This window comes from Malus domestica, chromosome 05, assembly GCF_042453785.1.
Source record: "Malus domestica chromosome 05, GDT2T_hap1".
Taxonomy (NCBI): domain Eukaryota; kingdom Viridiplantae; phylum Streptophyta; class Magnoliopsida; order Rosales; family Rosaceae; genus Malus; species Malus domestica.
Genome location: NC_091665.1, coordinates 33242127 through 33266371, shown reverse-complemented (window position 1 = coordinate 33266371; position 24245 = coordinate 33242127). Strand labels below are relative to the sequence as shown.

At 36.2% G+C, this 24245-nt stretch overlaps 1 protein-coding gene across 1 annotated transcript; it reads right to left on the bottom strand.

Moving 5' to 3' along the window:
* Positions 1 to 902: 902 nt before the first annotated feature.
* Positions 903 to 2763, bottom strand: LOC103452965 (deoxypodophyllotoxin synthase-like). The gene is made up of 3 exons (XM_008392488.4): positions 1905 to 2763; positions 1493 to 1814; positions 903 to 1322 (listed from the first exon to the last, which is right to left on the bottom strand). Exons 1-3 carry the CDS (start codon positions 2276 to 2278, stop codon positions 1068 to 1070), a joined length of 951 nt encoding a protein of 316 aa, XP_008390710.2. The 5' UTR covers positions 2279 to 2763; the 3' UTR covers positions 903 to 1067.
* Positions 2764 to 24245: the final 21482 nt, after the last annotated feature.

Sequence of the window (24245 nt, the reverse complement as noted above, 5' to 3'; positions counted from 1 at the left end):
TCTGCGGCTGTTGATGTACGTCCCTCCTGTGATGCGAATCGCATGCTGTGGTGTGAAGGAGGACATATGCAGTTTGTAGACTCAGCATCAGCTGCTGAAGCAGCTTCAAAATCTGCCATTGATGCAGCGGCGCTGGCCTTTTCTCTAGTCTCCCGTCTCTTCTTCTTCCTCCCCTCTTCTTCCTTTTTCCTTATGATTTTCCTTTTCTATTTCCGTTTTCTTTCACTTCGAAAGAGACCCCAAATTTTCTGGGTTCACAAAAGAAACCCAATATTAGTTGATCTGAATTTTTTTTTCTTTTAACTTTATAGTTTTCTGGGAAATTGGGAGGATTTGGGTCTCCTCCACTTGCTTCGATTGCATTTTCTGGGTTAGAAGATCCATACTTGAAAATACCAAATTCTTGTTGAATTGGAATTCCTTTGGTGGGATTTTGTTGAGTTGAGTGTGCGGGGAGGGTGGGTACGGGTTGCAGAGGAGAGAAGGGATGGTGGTGCAGGTGCAGAAGAGAGAAGGGAGGGAAGGGGTGCGGGTTGCAGAAGAGAGAAGGTAGGGATGAGAGGGTGCAGGGGATGGAGGAGACGACTGTTTGTTTTTTATAAATTTAAAAAAATTTTAAATTATTTTTTTTAATATTAAAGTGGGCTGACACATGGTGTCCAGTAATTGTCCTGTTATATCACCAGTTAACAGAAGTTCTAATGGAAAACTTAACGATGTATGTGACTGTCCTAAAATTAACACTTTAGGTATGACTCTGAGACAAAAAAGACTTCACGCACGAAACTCGATACTATTAAGCTTTTTTTTTTTTTGGAAACTGAAAATATTCATAACCAAGCACATAGCGTCTTTAGCCTTTGTTCCCAACGTCATCCTTATGCATGAGAACACAGTGTCCATATCAAAAGAAAAAAATCTCTCTTTCATTCGTATCAAAATCAACAAACAAACACATCTTTATTTTAGATTCAAAACTAAAATAAAAATCTTTAGAATGCGCATATATAGCGAATAGGGCAAGTTATTTGTTACACGATTTTATATCTCGACGACAACCGTAAATTTTAGTTTTCAACTTGGATGCCGCAGTAAGCTTTGATACGAGAAGCTGCCTTCTTGGACTCTGCTGAAGCATGAAATCGTGTATAGCCACGACTGTCACATGGGTTATAGAGCAGCGGGTGCTCATCGTCCACTAGTTCTTTTGGTACTTGTATGACTCCATTGTTGAATGTAAACAGACCGAGAGAGTATCTTGTCTTGTCTCCGCGATGTTTTACTCGATGTTGGCAAGCTTTTATTCTGTCGTTGCTCCATACCTGAATCCAAATAAAAGAAATATGTTTAGAAATTTACTACTTGCATCATTATTAATATCTTGTCTTTGTTATACATATTATATTGTGCTACGATGAACATTTTTTTTCGTATATGTGACGGTACGTTATTCGTATAGGATGGAACTACCGCATTTAAAGTTTGGACTCACCTGCAATCCTTCGGCTGCCATGAATAAGAAGTGCGAAGGTACAGACTCGATATTAATCCAATCACCTTCCTTTGTTTTAACCTCCAACCCACTAACATCATGCTGAACAACTATGGTTGTGAAGTTATTATCTGTATGCATTGGAAACCTTAACGTAATATCAGGGTCCTCCGGCACCTTATATTTGATGAATCTAAGGAGGTGACTGTTGCAACAAGCAACAGACTCGTATTCGTTTCCTACCCCAAAGCTATCGAATATCATTTGTCCCACTGTTCGATCCAAATCAGCTAATAACTGGCCAAATGAATCTGTGGTTTCACTGCACCAAAACAACAAAGAAAAAGTTTGTGTAAACAATCTAATAAACCATGTGTAAATGATACGTAAAAAGTTGAAGTTACCAACTTACCTGAAGTTTTTCTTTCCAGCAGGCCACATCAGATTCTTGAACTTGTGAGTTGCCTGGGGGGATGTCACATTATCGATGCACAAGCTCTCGTAGAGTGGAATGGCGGGGTTTGGACCCATATACCCATGATATGGTTGCTCACCGACGTTCTTTACCTTGTTTTCTAAGGGAACCTCAAACAGATCTGCGGCCTGGCCGAAGATGTTGTTGTGAAGCTCTGGAGATATTTGATCGTACCGTGCGACGAAAGAACCGTATTCTTCGAGTGCACAGCGGACTTGTTTGGCGGTGGACAACCAAGAACTTGATCCGGGCTTCAAGTCTTCGGCAGAGAAGTTGATGGTAGGAAGCTGGGGAGGTGCTAGGGAACCCATTTCACTAAATAATTAAACCCTAAACTTTGGTAATCTGTTATAGCTTGGGGAAATAAAACTGATGGATATGCTAACATGCAGAGTTGCACATGCTGCTTTTATAGTGGCTGTTCATGCAGGTTGTCTTCCAGAAAAAAGTAGGCCAACAGCCAGCTGTACGTCAGCCCTCGATCGAGCATGTGAGTAGTTGGTTGTTGCCTACAGGCGTGTCAAACATTTCGACTACGAGGGCTCGGTTCCAAGTATCGGTTGCCAGAATAGTTGCTTGTTTCGGTTGCCAAAAGAGAGCGACGTGGCAGTAGGGGAAGCGTCGATTGAAATTATAAGAGCAACAGATGCTGTCAGCCTTCATAATTGAAGTGTTTAATTTAAAGTACCTGTAGTCAATTTTTTTTCTGATATGTTATCTGGTAAACTTGGACTTTTCAATTCTTGTCGAGAGAAAGTAGAACCCATAATTCACTTGATGAATAAGATGTTTTGTGATCTTATTGTTTGTATTGTTGAAGGGCCTGATGAATAGTTGGGGAAGAAACGGTACCGTCCTTTTGTGTTCCGTCACATCTTACATACCAAATGGTATCTTAAAAAATAAGGAAAACTAATGAAAATGACTTGAAAACTTTAAGTTCTAACAATAAGGATAAAATAAAAAGTAAAATGAATAGTATCATGATTGACTTTTTAGTGTAAAAATGTGATTTTTCGTTAACGTAAACAGTACCAGAAGTTTTTCGTTAAAATTCCTTGAAAAATATTCAGTTTTTTTTTTTTTTAGAATGATTTTATTAGTTGAACGCCACTTTATGGAGTATATATGTGTAGGGGGGAGATCAGTGACATTATTTTATTTACATAACTTTGACCCACTTTTTGTAGAGTTTATTTTGTAATGTATGTTAATGATTCGAACAATCTATTTTTCAGGTTTTCTTTTAAAGATTATATTTATAAAAAATTATCAAAATCTAAAACATTATAATGGTTGGATTAAAGGTTTAGGATTTCTTTACAGAACCATATTCGTTCATTTTTTTCATTACAAATAAATGTCTTAATAATTTTGAATTTATCTAATTTTTTTTTTACAAAAAAATAATTTATAAATAATATGAAAGATAGACGGTTTGAAGATTAGCTTGGGTGAAGATTTATTCGGGTGCGGATGAGCTTGCCCTATATATATATATATATATATATATATATATATATTCATGATGAAAATAATGAATTAAACTTAGTGATGAAGCTTATATTTCAAGAGAAAAATGTTTATTGAAACTCAGATGAAACTTACAAATACTTTGTCTATTGACGATTTAGAAGTTGAACATGGAGCTCGCAGGCATCCTAATCAAAACTTAAAATAAAATTACAAATACTGGAGGTGGAAGATGAAAGAGAGGAGTTTTTGATTTCCCAAAAAACTAGCCTGCCTTCATTAGTCTTCAAGCCTTCAATTATAAGGAGAGGTGAGACGACACAGATCCGAGAATCCCGCTTCTGCATGTGCTACTGCTGTAAAGGAGCCGAAAGCAGAAGATGCTGTCGGTGACTGTGGCTTTCACGAGGGTGAAAACTGTGGAGGAAGTGATGGATGAATAGTAAAAGTGATTTTACTATTCATGAATAGTGCCATGTCTGCTACTGCTGTTTTCACTTGCGGCTGGCTTTGTCTTCATGTGCAGTTATTACAGAATACTCTACTGAGTCTAAATACAATGTATGCTACTGAGATTACATTTATACGAATTTAGAAATTCCTATACATGCTATTACAAGTTTAAAATTCGTATGGGTCTTGAGAATCAGGTGGGAAGATATTTCCTGGTGAGGCTACTGCTTGTTGTGAAGAAGCATCCGAAGAGTTGTCGGAGTCCGAACTGTCTTCATTTTCTTCTTGCAGTTCTTTCATGAGAATTTTGGCTAGAGCCTTGAGCTTTGATGATTTCTTTTTCTTCGAACTGCTCGAAGATTTGGATGACTTAGTTTGGCCCTTTAGAGAGGAAGAAGGACTAATGTCCGATAATGAATCGATTTCTTCCTTGGTAGGTTCAAGTCGGGCTGTTGCTGGAGGGGCTGCTACTGCAGGTACTGGATCAGGACCCATAGGGAAGTCCTTGAGTACGACTTCAATGATCTTCTGGTAGTTGAACTTATCCCACCATTTGATCATTCTCTGTCGGAAGACTTGATTGGATTCAATCTCGTAATTCCAGCGGAGAATCCAAGGGATCTTGTATTTTGCCATGAACAGGGCGAACAAAGGGATTCCTTCATCAAAACGCGTTCTATCGAACTTCTTCTGGAAAGTGCCTGATAAGACTTGCTTGAATTCATCAGGCATGAGGTCAGAGATAAGGCCATGTTCTGACCACCATCTGGGAAACCATGCAGGAAAATTCAATCTGAAACTTCGATCAAAGGTTATAAACCATGAATGACTAAAATCTTCGGATTGATGTAGAAAGATGTTAGTCCAGGCTTGGATGTAATCAAAATAGGTATAATGGTTTGAGTGACTGGGAAAGCTACTGCTTTTAAAAGGTTTAGGCTGAAAAAGAGGCACTTGCCATTCTGATTCTAATAAGAATTTATTGATGGTAAGGGAATGATACAGAATTCTGTTTTGATTGCCAGGGGTTTTATCAAAGATGGGTTTTACGGTGATGGAGGAAGTCTCATTGAGAATAGTAGTATAATACTTGAGGGTTTTGTGAAATTCACTTGGCTGAAAGTGGGAATTGGTTGGAAACATCTTCTTGGCTATTACCTCAGGGGTTTTCAGATGTTTGTAGTTGAAAGGGATACTGAAGAGATACTCTTTAGAGGGTTTAATAATGTAAGGAGATGTTTTAGTATAACTTGGAGATGGCGATTGCCTGTAAGTGGAGGAGAAAGGATCATACTGGTTTACTAACGCTGTTTGGTAATTTGGTCGGATACTTCCTAGAGTTGAACCTAATGGAGTAAATCTATTGGTAATGGCTAAGGCCGAGGAACCGGGAATAGGTTCCTGTTTTGGTGGTGGTAATGAGGCGGGAAGCCTCCTTTGTTGGCTACTGCCTTGTGGAGAAGCTGTGTTTTTATTAGACATTCTTCCCCTGCAAAAATTCTCGGGTTAGGAAATCCGGAATGCAGTTATGGCTGCCTTTAATGTAATCAATTTCAAAATCAAAGATTGATAATATGGCTTGCCATCGTGCAAAAATCTGTTTTGATGCAATGTTTTGAACATCTTTTTGTAAAACATATTTTGCAGATTTGCAATCGATTCTAACAAGAAATTTTTGATTTAATAAATCATCTTGAAATTTACTAATGCATAAAACTAGAGATAGTATTTCTTTTTTAATAGTACTATAATTAGTTTGAGTAGGATTCCATACACCTGAATGGAAACGAACAATTTGTTCAGGTGATCCGGAGGAAGTTTGCTGTTTGAGGATACCTCCATAACCAACGTCAGAGGCGTCAGTTTCAACAATCTTAAAAGAGTTGGGAGTTGGAATGCCAAGACAGGGCAAAGTCTTAACATAATTTTTTATCTGTTTGACAATAGAAGTATGGATGGTAGACCAGGCAGGAGGATTCTCCTTAAGGCGATCAAACAAGGGTTTACATTGTTGACGCAGATGAGGATAAAATTCAGAAACATAATTCAAAGAACCTAAGAATCTTTGAAGCTGGGGTTTTTCAGTAATCTGGTCTGGAAATTTATCGGCAAACTGGATGACACGGTCAATAGGTTGGATGGTAGACCTATGAATATTGTAACCTAAAAATCTAATCTTAAGTTGAAACAACTTAATCTTAGTGGCTGACACAACCAATCCATTTGATCTAATGATCCTAGCAAACAAGTGTAAATGTTTCCAATGTTCATCTATAGATTTAGAGAAAACAAGAACATCATCAATGTAAACAATTGTAAAATGACTATACTGATTAAAAATCTCATTCATAATATTCTGGAATTCAGATGGTGCATTTTTCAAACCAAAAGGCATAACATTCCATTCATAATGGCCGAAAGGCGTTACAAAAGCAGTTTTATATTTGTCAGATTCATGAACTTGGATTTGCCAAAAACCTGATTTCATATCAAACTTTGAAAAAATAGTTGCTTTACTAAGCCTTTTTATTAAATCTCTTTTGTTGGGAATAGGATATCGAATCCATTCCAAAACTTCATTCAAAGGTTTGTAGTTAATAACTAATCGGGGAGAACCCCTTTCAAGTTCTGCACTTTTCTGAACATAAAATGCAGGACACGACCAAGGTGACTTGCTATTACGGATAATTCCTTTATTAAGAAGATCTTGTATTTCTGTCTTACAGAAATCCATTACTTCTTGACTCATCTGAATGGGTCTGGCCTTAGTAGGGATTTTTGACTCATTAAATTCCTTAATATAAGGTAATTTAACGATATGTTGTTTGCGGTGCCAAAAGGCATTGAGAATATTAGAACATACTTCTTTAACAAGCTGTTCTTCAAATTTAAGGATTTTTTGAGATATAATCTCTTGTTTGAGTTGTTCTTCAGTTCTTTTATGATGAATATCATCTTTCAAGAATTGAAGGTGTTTAGTCTTATTAGAAATTATATTTAAGGTTCGCGAAGTGCTGTCCTTCTGGAGATACCTAAGTTTTTTGAGGTCTGTTTCCAGGCAGAACTCAAATGTGACTTTCTGGCCTAAGACCTTTGAGGTAATCCTATTATGATGTGTTTTGAAAGGATAGAGGAGTGCTATGAAGGGTAATCCTAGTATGACAGGGTCGGATAAGTTCTTAATTAGAACAAAAGGTGTTTTGAAACAAACTTCATTTTGGCAGACATGCGCCTTAGGAAGTTCATACTTGATTTCCATTGGAGATTCATTAGCAGCACTAAGGATTTCCTTTGATTTGTGGAAATACCTAGTAGGAATTAAGCCTTCTTGAATACAATTCAAGTCTGCTCCGGAATCAATCAATGCAATTGTTTCGAAACGAAAGTCTTCAATTATTATTGTCACTTTAGAATACCATTTTTGGATTCTGATTTTGTGAAGAAGATTCAGAACTAAATGTTCTGAGTGTGTATCATCTTCAGACTCATGGTTACTACTGGAAGAGGAGGAACTGAATAGTTCTTCTCTTGGAGGAGTATCGGCTCTATTGAGTTGTGTACGAATTTCATGATTATCTGTTTTTAGAAGTTTAATTTCTTCTTTTATCTGATTAATTTCTTTTTGAAGGTCACTGACCGTAATTTCCTTCTTAGTCTTACTAAACTTTGCTAAAGTAGAACTAAGAGAGATTTGGGGTTTTTGTATTTGAGGTTGGCTGGTGCCTATTTCTTCTTGGGAGACTAAGTTTTTAAGTTTTTTGAGGTAGAATCTTTTGAGTTCAGTATCCTCAACATTGCTTATTAGCTCTAAGAGTAATTCTTCTTGTTTTTCTTGTTTAGTTAGTACTGATATATTTTTACAACAAGCATCAAGACATCCGATCTTGATGTTTGGAGTAGAGTGTTTACTAGAAGCTGATTGGTAAGAGGACGATGAGGTAGAATCCAGATCATCTTCTGAAGAATGACTACTGTCAGTATTTTGGAGTTCTAGAGCTTGGATAAGTTGAAGCTTTTCTTCCTCAGAAATCTTCAACTGACTTATGGTTTTCTTAACTTTACACTTATTAGCATAGTGCCCTTCTTTGCCACATTTGTAGCATTTTCCCTTATGACTATTGTCTTTAGAATGGAATTTTCCAGAGGATTTTCTCTTTCCTTTCCATCTTTTCTGTTTGGGGTTTTCATAAAACGGGTTTGGTTTGGCATACTTGCCTTTACGGTAATTGGTCCGTGGTTTGGCAATCTTAGATCTATTGAAGTTAGTTGATTTTTTCTTGAGATTGGAGGGAGCGATAGGTGGTAGACCATATTGCTCACAGAAGGTTCCTAATTCATATTTGGCGATAGCCTTTTCAGATTGTGCTTGTCTAGATATCTTCATATCTATGCACATTTTTAGTCCTTCTTTCTGGATAGTACTTATGATATGTCCATAAGTAAGATCATTATATGGTATAACACCATCTTCGTTAATTAAGGTATTCCTTATTTTGTGTGCAAAAAGGTTTGGTAAACCATTTATAAATTTTTCTTTCCAAAATGGTTGATTACTATCATCTCTAAGCATGACTCTTGACATAAATACATCTTTATACCATCTAAAATCACTTAGGGTTGGACACCTTAAGTTACTTAGTTGGTCATGGATTCTAGATGTGATGTTGGAAGGGATTCCTATGAAATGTTGTATGATTGTATAAAGTAAGGTATTGACTGCATCTGGGACGCCACGTCCTAGATGTTCATCGAAAATAGGTATTCCTTCTTCATCTTGTTTTACAGCATTTCTTATTAGATTTCTGGAGTCTTCAGTGAGATGTTTCTCCCACCAGGAATGAAGCATTCCTGTGAATCCAGAGACAAGGATATCAACTATTTGGATTTGACTAAGGTCATGATTGGTGATATAGCTATTTGCTACCATGGAGATGTGCTGGAGTTTGTTTAATAACTCTTGTTCTGATAAACCATCTATATTCCATTCATAGAGTTTATCAGATGAGACAGTGAATTGGGATTGGAAATTCCTTTCTTCAAATTGAAGATCAGGAGGTGTTGGTCTGGGATACCAGTTTTTAGTTAAGGATGTAGGATTAGTCCTTTTAGTGTTAAGACGTTTTAATTCAAGACTCTGAAAGGCTTGTTCCATTTGATTGATGGAATCAATACTTTCATCTTCTGAATCTGGAATTGAGGAAGGTGTTTCAGAATCATGTGGATTATTGATCACACGAACTGATTTATCCTTTTCTAGCTTATTAAGCATTTGTTCTATCTTAATAGATGTTGAGGTTTTTAAAGAGGGTGACTCTCTAAAACTAGTTAAAGGTATTTCTTTACTAAGTGGTTTAATTGACAAATTGTCAACCTTAGTTTCGATTTTATCCAACTGTTTTCCTATGATATGTAGGCTTTGGTTGGTAAAATTGTTTTGTTCAATAACAGGTTTGACACCTGCATCTTCCTTTGGAAGTTTGAACGGTGAGGCTGAGACCTGCGTATTCGCAGTACTTATAAGAATAGTTTCCTGTGGAGGGTGACTGGAGGAGACAATTGTCTTGTCTTCTCTAACCCAATTTTCTTTGGTTATTACCTTCACTTGGTTTTCAGACTCATAATGTTTTTCTACGAAGTCGAAGAAAAATATTTCAAGCCTGTTGATTTGCATGAAGTCTTTCCATGCCTTATGGATTTCTAATTTCTCTTCAGTGGTGTATTTACTTCTGAAGATGTTTCGTCGAGGGACATTTTCTAAGGCTTCGATGTCTCTACAGAGTTTCTTACGGTTATACTTAAAAGGTTCTTGTCTGGTTAAAACCAATAGTTGATGGTGAACTGGTTCTGCATCAAAATCAGAAGCAGTTGGGGATGTTTGTTCATCCTTAGGAGGAATGGATGGGGTATGATAGGTAGGCTGGACTACTTGAGCGTTTGTCTCAAGTGATTGGAGTTTGAAATTTAAAAGGTCATTTATTAATTCTTGTTGGGTGACAGATGAGCTTGTGTCTACTGATTTTAATTTCCTATTAGCTAGGGAATTGATTAATTCTTGGTCTCGACCTTGCCTATCGTTTGGCATAGATCCAGAGAAAGAATTCCTATTGGAAGTAAAGGATTTAAGTGATCGATTAGAATCACAGGATTTCCTAGCAGGACGATCAAAATTAATTTTAACCGTACCGTCAAAGTATTGTTCTACATTGTCTAAGTTAACTAGACTATTTTGGATGGCTACTGGCCGACTCTCATTTATCAGACACCAATCTGAAGGGAGATTGATTTCTGACCACCTAATGGTTCGAGGTATTTTGATATTGGCATTCTCTTGGTCAGTCTGGATCAAGAGAGTATGATCCTTCGGACTTTTGGTTAAAGCCTGGAAGTTCATATTAGTGCCAGTGACTTTATAATAAATTCTATAAATTAAGGCCAAAGGCTGTGTTCCTTCTAGGACTTTATATCCTGAAGTTTTGATATTTAGTGTAAGTGCTTTTAACATATGTGGGTCAGACAGACTTATGGTAAGATCTGGAAAGCAGTCAAAGTGGATAGGTCCATTACAGAGGCTGGATTCAACCATACCAAGTATACTATCACTGAAGTCAGTGAATCTAGCATCTCGGAGACATAAGAGGATAGAGGTATTAAGACCTCTACGTGTTAATGGTTTGGCTGCAATTTGCACTAAACCTATATGAATATAATTATGACCATCTTTCCTATGGGAATTAATTTGTTCTGGGGTAAACAATTGGCAAGTTTCATGATCTTTACTAAGAGCATAAGCTTGTTCAACCGTTTTAACATGATGTTCAGTTTTAAAAGAGGCGAAAGCCCATTTCTTTTTATAAATATTTTTTGAAGATATTTTTGGAATATTCCATTCAGCAAAATCTAGACTACTGTCTGTTTGAAATTCAAATTTTTGTTCTTCATTGACTATATCAGGTATAGTTCCTAAATTTGATCTAGAGCTAGTGCTGGCCATAGAATTAGATCTAAACAATCTACTCATACTTAAAAATTCAAACAATCAAAATACAGAAACCTTAACAGAAAATCTTACTAGTGCTTCTAAACACCAAGCTCTCTGGGTCATGCGCGCCGCTCAGGCCCTATCCTCCGGGACTTACTGTTTGGGTGACGCCTTACTGCTCAGACCTTATGGAGATCAGGAGACACTAAAAAGGTTAGACTGAAAAGATTAACTATAAAGAGACTGAATAAATCTAAAAGCATAAACAGAGTATTCAGATACTAACGGTATAACCAACCACACTTGGCTCTGATACCAAATGGGTGCGGAAGAAGGGTAACAAATGAAGACGGAAAAATCCGATATATGTATGCGGGAACTCAAAGAACTTGATTAATATCAATATAAAATTTTTAGGATTAATAATCAAAGCATATATAAACAAAATTAAATTTAAAATAGATTTAGTATTCATGATGAAAATAATGAATTAAACTTAGTGATGAAGCTTATATTTCAAGAGAAAAATGTTTATTGAAACTCAGATGAATACCGTTAGTATCTGAATACTCTGTTTATGCTTTTAGATTTATTCAGTCTCTTTATAGTTAATCTTTTCAGTCTAACCTTTTTAGTGTCTCCTGATCTCCATAAGGTCTGAGCAGTAAGGCGTCACCCAAACAGTAAGTCCCGGAGGATAGGGCCTGAGCGGCGCGCATGACCCAGAGAGCTTGGTGTTTAGAAGCACTAGTAAGATTTTCTGTTAAGGTTTCTGTATTTTGATTGTTTGAATTTTTAAGTATGAGTAGATTGTTTAGATCTAATTCTATGGCCAGCACTAGCTCTAGATCAAATTTAGGAACTATACCTGATATAGTCAATGAAGAACAAAAATTTGAATTTCAAACAGACAGTAGTCTAGATTTTGCTGAATGGAATATTCCAAAAATATCTTCAAAAAATATTTATAAAAAGAAATGGGCTTTCGCCTCTTTTAAAACTGAACATCATGTTAAAACGGTTGAACAAGCTTATGCTCTTAGTAAAGATCATGAAACTTGCCAATTGTTTACCCCAGAACAAATTAATTCCCATAGGAAAGATGGTCATAATTATATTCATATAGGTTTAGTGCAAATTGCAGCCAAACCATTAACACGTAGAGGTCTTAATACCTCTATCCTCTTATGTCTCCGAGATGCTAGATTCACTGACTTCAGTGATAGTATACTTGGTATGGTTGAATCCAGCCTCTGTAATGGACCTATCCACTTTGACTGCTTTCCAGATCTTACCATAAGTCTGTCTGACCCACATATGTTAAAAGCACTTACACTAAATATCAAAACTTCAGGATATAAAGTCCTAGAAGGAACACAGCCTTTGGCCTTAATTTATAGAATTTATTATAAAGTCACTGGCACTAATATGAACTTCCAGGCTTTAACCAAAAGTCCGAAGGATCATACTCTCTTGATCCAGACTGACCAAGAGAATGCCAATATCAAAATACCTCGAACCATTAGGTGGTCAGAAATCAATCTCCCTTCAGATTGGTGTCTGATAAATGAGAGTCGGCCAGTAGCCATCCAAAATAGTCTAGTTAACTTAGACAATGTAGAACAATACTTTGACGGTACGGTTAAAATTAATTTTGATCGTCCTGCTAGGAAATCCTGTGATTCTAATCGATCACTTAAATCCTTTACTTCCAATAGGAATTCTTTCTCTGGATCTATGCCAAACGATAGGCAAGGTCGAGACCAAGAATTAATCAATTCCCTAGCTAATAGGAAATTAAAATCAGTAGACACAAGCTCATCTGTCACCCAACAAGAATTAATAAATGACCTTTTAAATTTCAAACTCCAATCACTTGAGACAAACGCTCAAGTAGTCCAGCCTACCTATCATACCCCATCCATTCCTCCTAAGGATGAACAAACATCCCCAACTGCTTCTGATTTTGATGCAGAACCAGTTCACCATCAACTATTGGTTTTAACCAGACAAGAACCTTTTAAGTATAACCGTAAGAAACTCTGTAGAGACATCGAAGCCTTAGAAAATGTCCCTCGACGAAACATCTTCAGAAGTAAATACACCACTGAAGAGAAATTAGAAATCCATAAGGCATGGAAAGACTTCATGCAAATCAACAGGCTTGAAATATTTTTCTTCGACTTCGTAGAAAAACATTATGAGTCTGAAAACCAAGTGAAGGTAATAACCAAAGAAAATTGGGTTAGAGAAGACAAGACAATTGTCTCCTCCAGTCACCCTCCACAGGAAACTATTCTTATAAGTACTGCGAATACGCAGGTCTCAGCCTCACCGTTCAAACTTCCAAAGGAAGATGCAGGTGTCAAACCTGTTATTGAACAAAACAATTTTACCAACCAAAGCCTACATATCATAGGAAAACAGTTGGATAAAATCGAAACTAAGGTTGACAATTTGTCAATTAAACCACTTAGTAAAGAAATACCTTTAACTAGTTTTAGAGAGTCACCCTCTTTAAAAACCTCAACATCTATTAAGATAGAACAAATGCTTAATAAGCTAGAAAAGGATAAATCAGTTCGTGTGATCAATAATCCACATGATTCTGAAACACCTTCCTCAATTCCAGATTCAGAAGATGAAAGTATTGATTCCATCAATCAAATGGAACAAGCCTTTCAGAGTCTTGAATTAAAACGTCTTAACACTAAAAGGACTAATCCTACATCCTTAACTAAAAACTGGTATCCCAGACCAACACCTCCTGATCTTCAATTTGAAGAAAGGAATTTCCAATCCCAATTCACTGTCTCATCTGATAAACTCTATGAATGGAATATAGATGGTTTATCAGAACAAGAGTTATTAAACAAACTCCAGCACATCTCCATGGTAGCAAATAGCTATATCACCAATCATGACCTATATATATATATATATATATATATATATATATTATATTCGTTTCGAATTGTAAAGCAACTTTCCGCGAAACCTATCTTGAATAAGATGGCCAAGCGTTCAACGTATTTGAACATAAAATATATAAGCATGGAGAATATTCTTCGAGACTTTCCAAGCTAGTATCCTCTTCTGATTTGCTCTTTCTCAGGATCTAATGGCGCGTTTACTAATCCGTAATCAAATTGAGAGGAATTGGATTGAGGGGGAATTGGATTGAGGAGGAATTGAAATGAGGTGGAATCAGAATCAGATTCCTGTTGAAGTTGTTTACTAAAACTGTCAGGAATCGGAGTAGGAATGATGTTGAGTCCATATAAGTTGTTTACTAATTCATTTCAATCGGAATGAAAACTAGGTTGATCACTTTATTGCCCTTACATAAATAAATTATTTTCATACTAATTAATTTAATTAAATTCTTAATTAAATTTATATAATAAAATTCATCTATATAAGCATGTATAAATAGGTTTTATTTATTTATTAAAAGATGGCAAAAATGATATTGAATCTATATAAGTTGTTTACTAATTCACTTCAATCGGAATGAAAACTAAGTTGATGACTAAATTGCCCTTACATAAATAAATTATTTTCATACTAATTAATTAAATTAAATTCTTAATTAAATTTATATAATAAAATTATCTATATAAAAAAATATAAATAGGTTTTATTTATTTATTAAAAATGACATAATGAGTGTCAAATGAAGGGCAATGTTGGGATAATAAGAAACAAGTGAGGGCATAATTGGAATAAAAGATGCATTCCTGATTCCCTTGCCCTTAGGGAATTCAAATACCTCACAAAACTAGGGAATCCGGTTCCTCCAATTTCAGGAATTGGATTCCTTGTTTCGTGTGGGCTCCACCACTTTTTTGATTCCTTAATATTTAGTAAACACCGGAATACTCCGTAATCGAAATTCAATTCCCTTTCTTTATTCCGATTACCCTTACGTAAACATGCCATAAGTGTTTCAATAGGATTATGACTCCTTAAATTAATTAAGTTACAATATTTATAATATATTAGAAAACTTGAGGTTTCATAATAAAATTAATTGTTAATATGAAGAGTATAATGACATTTGTCATATTTATAGCTGAATAAGAGATTTTATTTATGATTGATTGTGCGTTATTTTTTCAGGTTATGCAGAAGAGCCATTAATGAACACCAAACAATTTGAAATCGTATAAAAGCATGACTCGTGGGCTTAATCTAGATAAAATGACTTAAGCCATCTCAAAACCAGCCGATCAAATTTATCTAAATTCCAATGAAAGTAAGTCGTACTCATTTTCACTTGTAAGTGAAAAGTTTTAAGTTCAAATTTTGTGAATGATGAGTTCAATACTAATTTATTTTCACATCCTTAATATAAATTTGTATCATTGTATTAAAAAAAATTACCCATAGCAAACTAAATCACTTAAGACTTCATTTTTTTAATATCTGCTTTCAAAACAACAAATGCGAGGTTTCACCATAAACTAATTGAGGTATTTGTTGATTTGCCTCTTGAACTTGTATGCCGCTGGCAATTTTCTCCCTGAACTTTCATTTTAACCGATTTCTCTCTTGAACTTTTTTAATTAGCCAATTTCTCCCTTGAACTTGAATTTTAGCCGATTACTCCATTGAACTTTTATAAATAGCCAATTCCCCCCCTGACATTAGATTTTAAGAAACTTTCATTCAATTTTTCATCCATCCAATATTTCATCCTTTTTTGCCCCCATACAGTTGTCATGTGTTATTTCCGTGATCAAGAATGATGAAAAATTGGATGAAAATTTTTAAAATCTAACACCGGGGGGAAATTAGTTATTTATAAAAGTTCAAATGGGTAATTGGCCAAAATTATAGTTTAAGGGGGAAATTAGTAGCTCCATACAAGTTCAGGGGGTAAATCGACAAATATACCAAACTAATTAGTAATATGGGAAATATTCAAATTACTTATAAACACATAGAATGTTCCTCGTCCCACCAATGCAGGATTTGTTCCCAACAGTATTCTACCATAGCATATCAAGTTTTGAGCTATAGTTTGTATAATATGGATCTTTAATATCGGCCGACGTCAAGCATCTGAAGGCCCTCTTTTTAACACACAGAATGATACAACTAAACATAATATTAATTACCAATCAACTAAATGATCTTGACAGTAAGAATATCTCACTTTAGACAAAGACAGAATATGTTTGAGTCTTCATTATTCTAACGTTTTCTTTTGGTCAAATAATAAACTTGCTATCTTGCATCATCATGCACGATTGTTTATACAGAATTTTCAAACCTCTTTTATTTGTTATTTTTTTATCTGATGTAAATTGAGCATCCCGCCGCCAGTCGTTTATGAACAACGTACAGCTGGGGATTCATGTCATATTTGTTAGCGGTAAAGTCCACACTATGTAACGTCGGTAGTCGTTGCCTGTTCGGGTATCTTTTATTTTTAATTGAGCTTTCATACTCTTTTAGGTCATTTTGTTTGTTATTATTATTATTTTTTATCTTTATGCTGCCTCTTTTATTGAATTTGTAGAAATTGTGCTGTATGTTTTTTGGCTAAAAAATTACACTTCAATTTTTTTATTGGGATCTTAAATTTACTATCTACGCCATTTCCTTCTATCCCTGAAATGGAGGCAGATTATCTGTCCTCCCACTTTCCGTATCTTCTCGTGCATTTCTGTTTTGTGTGGTCACGGTTAAACCATGTCAACATTTTATATTAATTTTTTATAGAGATAATAAGAGAAAAAATAATAATATAAAATATTGACGTAGTTTAACCGTGACCATACAAACAAAAAGCACAGAAAAACACGAGAAGTGCGAGGACAGAGAATCTGCCTTCCCCTAAAATTCATGTCGACAAACAAAAAAGTCAATAATAATCATGCTTCTGACGCATTATGACATTTCCTTATCCCTGAAATTCATGTCAACAAACAAAAAAGTCCATAAAATCAGGCTTCTGACGCATACAATTAACAGTGAATAGTTAATATTTTTTACCCACTAGAAACTTGAAACGATGGTTTTTAAAAAAATGAGAATTTGTTGTGGGCTAATTCAATCAAATAATCTTCGAAAGGTTGTAAAAGTGGAAGGTCCATAAAAGAAAGGAGATCGTGTTCAAGCTTATTTGCTAGTTTGTTCTATTGCTGCTCAATATTTTCTTCTACTTTTTTTTTTGGTTGAAATATTTTCTTCAACTTTTCAATTCTTAATTTACGAGGAAGATGAAGTTACAGTTGTAATCTTTTGCACAATTGCATTGTCATTTAGTATTTAATACGTGCATAAACTCAATTGCAGATCATTTATTAACAAAAGAAAAACAAAAATTTTTATTTGAACTTATCTAATCTCTTTCTATGCTCATACTGTTTTAAAGATGTTGTAAGAAATTAAAATTGATCTCAAACTTGAGGGGGTAAAATGTAATTTACCCTTTTATTTATTATAGATGCAAGCCACTATACGTTAGTGTAAACTCATTTTTTATAGGACAAGAATTCTCTCCGAATCTTTTTTTTAAAGATTAGGGAATCAATCAATCGTGTATGTTCATCGTACATCGTGTGGTCAGTTTTCGTTAGGTACTATTTATATTTAATTTTAAATTTTAAATTTAAAATGATTTATAATCGCATGATAGACAATCAATGGACATGATTGATTGATCCTCCGGATCCCCATAAAGAGGATCCGCAGAGGATCCTATTCCTTTTTTATAAAAAAGGTCGTACCCAGTGCACAAGGCTCCCGCTTTACGCAGGGTCTGGGAGAGGTGAATGTCGGCTAGCCTTACCCCCATTTATGGAGAGGCTGCTCTCAAGTCTCGAACCCGAGACCTACCGCTCATGGGCGAAAATGACAAAAATTTTACACTGTGTTAATCTAAATTACGGAATAGGGTTTCAAACTTAGTGCATAATTTTTCAAGTTGACGAGCCGAGGGCCCCACTCTAACAACACCGATATTGTCTCCAACTTGGTAGTTAACACCTGCCTAATCCGTCAAGTGTGAGGTTTTATCACAAAAGGTCTTAGTGTTAGTTAGAGTGGGGTAATCCTATTTAAATTGCTTTTCTCCTTTCCTTCTGGCCGATGTGGGATTCTAATACGCCCCCGCACCTGAGACCCCATTTTATGGGTCACATGTGAAGATCCATACATCGGCAACCATGTGGAGTCAAGTTGGGGCTTACCCAACACATGGGGCCAAATGGGGACCCACCCAATCACGTGGCAACATTGGCCTATGTGGAGCCATGTTGGGACTCACCCATCGCGTGGGGCCATAAGGGACCTACCTAATCACGTGGCTATACGAGCCCATCCCCTAGCTCTGATACCATGTAGAATTTTTCAAGTCGACGGATCAAGGACCCCACTCCAACAACACCGATATTGTCCCCAACGTGGTAATTACCATCTGCCGAATCCGTCATGTGTAGGGGTTTTATCACAAAAGGCATCGGTGTTCGTCATAGTTGGGTAATGCTTTTTAAATTGATTTTCTCCTTTCCCTCTGGACAATGTGGGATTCCAACACTTAGGTACACTGTACCGATATACATATGTACTTAATTATCTTAGAAACATATGAGCTAATCCTTTGTATAATATCATGTCTACCAACATTTTGTATTTACAAACGATATTATAGTGATGAGAATCGAAATTAAAACATCGGGTGCTACTAGTACAAAAACATACTTGCGCGACAGAGTAAATTGTGTCGCGTAAATTATGTTTGCACAACGGTGACAACAAAACGTCACGCAAAGGCATTCTGTGCAATGGAACTTTGCGCGATGAAGAAACACCTTCATCGCACAATGTTGGGAAAAAAGCGGTAAAAGTCTTGGTTTGGCACCAAAATCTTGCTTGACGCACAGGCCACGTCGTGCAAAGCTATTTTGCGCAACGAATGCACACCTTCGTCGCGCAAAGTTAACAACTTTGTGGTATAACATAAGATTTTGTGGTATCCATGTGTAAATATTTTAAATTGATGATCGAATTAGTTCATTGTATTCATATAGGATCAAAGAGTGTAACTGTAAAAAAATCACTAAAATCGGAGTTACCGTTAAATCGTGATTTTTCGTTTATAATCGTGGAAATTTTTTATCCCGTTACTTGATCTCTGAATATTTTTTTTTTACGATTTTTGGCGTATGAGATCTTGAAGCATATACAAACAAGTTTGATGGTTGGATCGTTGAAGCTAATTTCGTATAATGCGTATCCCATCAAAACGATAGATTCACTAACACTTAGAGTTTATTTATACTTTCATTATGTATAACATAAGATTTTGTGGTATCCACTTATGTAAATATTTTAAATTGACGATCGAATTAGTTCATTGTATCCATATAAGATCAAGGAGTGTAACTGTAAAAAATCATCGAAAACAGAGTTAAAACTATCGTTAAATCATGATTTTTTGTATATCACCGTTAAAAAGTTTTGTTCTGTTACTTGATCTCTGAATGTTTGTTTTTTACGATTTTTGGCGTATGCGATCTTGAAGAATATATAAACAAGTTTGATGGTTAGATCGTTGAAACTAGTTTCGTAGAATGCGTCATCAAAACAATAGATTCACTAGGAGTTTATTTATACTTTTATTAAGTATAACATAAGATTTTGTGGTATCCACTAGTGTAAATATTTTAAATTGAAGATTGAATTCATTCATTGTATTCATAAAGGGTTAAGGAGTGTAGCTGTAAAAAATCATCAAAATCAAAGTTAAAATAACCGTTAAATTGTGATTTTGCGTTTATAACCGTAAAAAAGTTTTGTCCCGTTACTTGATCTTTGAATATTTGTTTTTTTTTGCGATTTTTTGCGTATGCGATATCGAAGTATATACAAACAAGTTTGATGGTTGGATCATTGAAACTAGTTTTGTAGAATGCATATCCCATCAAAATAATAGATTCACTAACACTTGGAGTTTATTTATACTTTCATTAAATATAACATAAGATTTTGTGGCACCTACTAATGTAAATATTTTAAATTAAAAATCGAGTTCTTTCATTGTATTCATATAAGGTTAATGAGTGTATGTCACATCGCGACCCAGGCCCTACCATGTCCCGAGCTCGACTCCGTCGTAGCACGATATTATCCGCTTTGGGTCCTGACCACGCTCTCATGGTTTTGTTTTTGGGAACTCACACGAGAACTTCTCAGTGGATCACCCATCATGGGATTACTCTCGCGCGAACTTGCTTAATTTCAGAGTTTCGATGGAACCCAAAGCCAGTGAACTCCCAAAATGTCTCATGCTATAGGAGGTGGGCATGTACATGATCCACTCCCCTGAGCGATGTGGTATGTTACAGTGTAGCTATAAAAAAATCATCAAAATCGAAGTTAAAACTACCGTTAAATAGTGAATTTTCGTTTATAACCGTCGAAATTTTTTTGTCCCATTACTTGATCTCTGAACATTTGTTTTTTGCGGTTTTTGGTGTATGCCATCTTCAAGTATATATAAACAAGTTTGACGATTGAATCGTTGAAACTAGTTTCGTATAATGCGTATCCCATAAAGTTCAATGGTATATATATTTAATAAATAGCTTTAAATTTATTTATTTTGTACGTGTCACACTTAAGAAATTGAATGGTATGTGTTGGTACCATACTCGACCAATCCCGAAACTACCGAGCACCAATCAACGTTATACTGTCAAGGACCCAGAAGAGTTTCCCTCCAACCAGGCCAATCACAGCGCGACACGTGTTGACATCAGAAGCCAATCATAGCGCGACATGTGTCGACATCGGAAGCCAATCACAAAACGACACGTGTCAATGTCAGAACAAAGCTAGAAACTCTCTTCTATAAAAGGAGATCATTCTCCCACAATATTTCCTAATGTCATTTGTACTAAATCATTCACTAGTACTCACTAAAGGAGAGTTTGAACCTATGTACTTGTGTAAACCCTTCACAATTAATGAGAACTTCTCTACTTCGTGGACGTAGCCAATCTGGGTGAACCACATACATCTTGTGTTTGCTTCCCTGTCTCTACCCATTTACATACTTATCTACACTAGTGACCGGAGCAATCTAGCGAAGGTCACAAACTTGACACTTTCTGTTGTACCAAAGTCCTTACTGATTTTGTGCATCAACATTTGGCGCCGTCTGTGGGAACAACACTTATTCCTACTTTCTTCAACTTTGTTAAGCTGGTTTCCACCATTCGTACACTCTCTTTTGATCAGGCATCATTTTCTAACATGGGGAGCGAAGAAAGCCACAGCACACAGAATGACACCCCTCTTGCACCTGGTGTGAAGCAACGAAAAAAGGAACAAAATAAGTTTGCTTTTCAGGCAAAAGTCGATGAGCTGGAGGCTCAGAACAACAAGATAGCGATGAAGAATGAGATCCTCCAAGAGCAGTATGAGAAGGTCTTCGAGATGCTCCACGAGGCTAGATATATTAAAACACATGAGCTCATCACCCCTGTGGAAGTCAACCATCAACTGGGTTCATCCCAACACGGAGGGTTATTTTCCCTCGACATGGGTATTCCGGTTAAGGAGCGAGCTACTCATCGAAATGGCGACTAACATGAGACTTCTTTCAACCTAGCTGCTTCGACCCGAAACAGGATGAGTGGAGGAAGACACCTTCTTACAGAAGGAGTGGAAGGATCGAAAGCCGTCTTTTGCGACTGTCGAGACTTCCTAAAACAACGTCGAGACAATCCCATCCATGTAAGCTCGAAGATCAATGACCCAAGGGTCTCTGAAAGACTCGGTCCCCTTCCATGTCTTAGACCGGCTATCAATTTGGGGAAGGGGCAACAAGTCCTAGAGAAACACGAAGGTATAGGGGACTTAGAGATGTTCCGACAAACATACCTTGGAAGTCAGTACGGCGAGTCCAGGGAAAAATCACATGTTCTTGATCAAACATTCCTACTTCCAAGAGGAGATGGAGATTTACGAAAAAAAAACTCCAGTGGTATATGACTCCACTCAGGACCCTCTTGTCCTACAGCTCCTTAAGGAAGTAAACAAGTTGAAGGCTGAACGACAAGCCGAGATACCTGATTGGAACCAACCTAGGCCTGGCCCTCTTACAAGGAAGATCCTTGACACCCCCTCCAAGCAAAGACAAAACAGAAGCTTGGCTTGCAACTCTATACTGATCGGATCATATTTATATATATTTCTACTTCGAATTCACTCGTCTTTTCTTAGTTAGTTCCTTATATTTTTGAGCTATTTACGTTATTTTTGTGTTTATAGGATTTGTTATGCAAAGAAAATAAAAATAGAACAAGTGAAATTTTATGTAATAAATTTGTCAAAACTGTCTGTGTAGATCAGCTTTTAAATTAAATTAAAAAATAAAAATAATAATAATGATAAGTCATGATGATGTTTGAAACATCATCATGATTCATGTTTTGTAGAAGAAGAAAGGAACGGCAAAGAAGGAGAAAATAAAGAAGAAAAGGAAGGAGTGCATGATGGCAAAAACAAAAGAAAAGAAAAGAATAAGAGGTGAGGAGTGCGGGACTGACGCAGGGAAAGAATTGGACAGCAAGAATGGAAATGAAGATGTCCAGCTAAAAGATGCCTTTCCACTAGGAGTTTTCGGTGCTCCTGCTTTTCATCATTTGGTTTATAGGCAAAGCACTACCATTCATATATAATATATTACAACATATGGGAAAGAAGAGCTGCTTTGGCAGCTGGGGGTAAGAGAAAAACAGAAAACAAAAAGAAGCACGCGGGGAGAGATAGAAGAAAAAGGGGGAGCTGCCTTTGGGCAGCTCGCAGAGACGCAAGGGACAGGGTGAGCACAGGGAGCTGCCCTTTTGGGCAGCTCGTGGAGAAGTCAGGAGAAATAAGGTGCTGCCTTGGCAGCACGTGGCGCAGACTGGGGAACGAAGGATTGAGAGAGGAAGGCTGCTGTGCAGTCTTGAGGACTGTCAAGCAGCTGGAGAGGTGAGGACCGAAAGACAGGGAGGTCAGAAAAAGCACGTGGCGCGAGGCACGGACAGACAGCAAACTCCCTTATTTTTCGGTTTAATCTTTCCAAACTTCTCTTTTATTTATGTTTTAATAATGTGTAATTAAACTTATTTTGGCTAGAGGTTAATTCAAAGCCATGAATATATTTGTAATATGAATTGATTACCTTCGGTTGTGATTTCATAAGTTGTGATTTCAATTTACTTATCCGTTCGTATAAAAACTGATTTGTGTATGTTGGTTGAGAGTGCACGCTTAATTTACATGCATGAATTTGATGCTAGAATATAAGTGAATTTCACCTAATCGTTATGAACTTATTTTCACAAGTAGTAAAGGTTGCTAGTCACAATCACGTTAAGTAAATTCTTGGCAAGAGTATCATGCTTTTCATAGTTACGAATGCCTCGTCAATGCTTATAGTTTTCACAAAGTTTAATGATCTTTGATTGTATCTCTATTGTGCTTTTCACGTAGGGGACTTTTGAAGAATGTTTTGAATTGTTGTATGCGTTTTCCCGTCCAATTCAATAACTTAAGGAAAACTTGAAGATTAAAAAAGTGCTGTTCACGGTTAATCTGGAGTATTGAGATTCACAATTTATTGAAAGAACAACTGAAAATCAATTTAGGTTGCATATGTGTCATGTGTGGAGAAGAACCCTCTAGCTAGTCCGTCATTTATCATTTTACCTTAATTTTATGTTTTTATCAATTCTGTAATTTAATTAAGTTTAATTTACTTTTCATCAAAACCAAACACCCATCCATTATTAAATTATATTATTTAGTTAGTTTTCTTTATTGTTAGTCTTTTAATTTAATTTCCGTCCATTTCAGTTCCTAGTGTTTAATTTAATTGTTTTCATTATTTTGAGTCATTTTAAGTGTGTTTCGAGTTATTAGAGTTTTTAGCCTAATTTTGTGTCCTTGAGTCTTATTTAATATTTTTGAATTAATTTAGAGGTTTTAGCAAGCCCTCCTAATCCCCGGCCTAGAACGATACCCTACTTATATCTATACTACAATTGTCAAAAAGAGGGTTTAATTTGTGTGTCAAGAAATTCTCACATCATATACTGGAAAGGAGGATCCGATTGAACACCTTAACCTTTTTGAGTCCACTATAGCATATCAGATGCACACTGACGAAGAGTGATGTCTTCTCTTCCCCTCCACCATCTCTGGCGAAGCTCTAAACTGGTATTGTCGTCTTCCATCTGAGACGGTATACTCATTTGAGGAATTGAGGAAACTGTTTGTTTCTCAACACATTTTCCAGATCCATCGCTTGCACTCTGCGAATGACTTGTACACTATTCGCCATAAGCCAGACGAGTCAATACGTATGT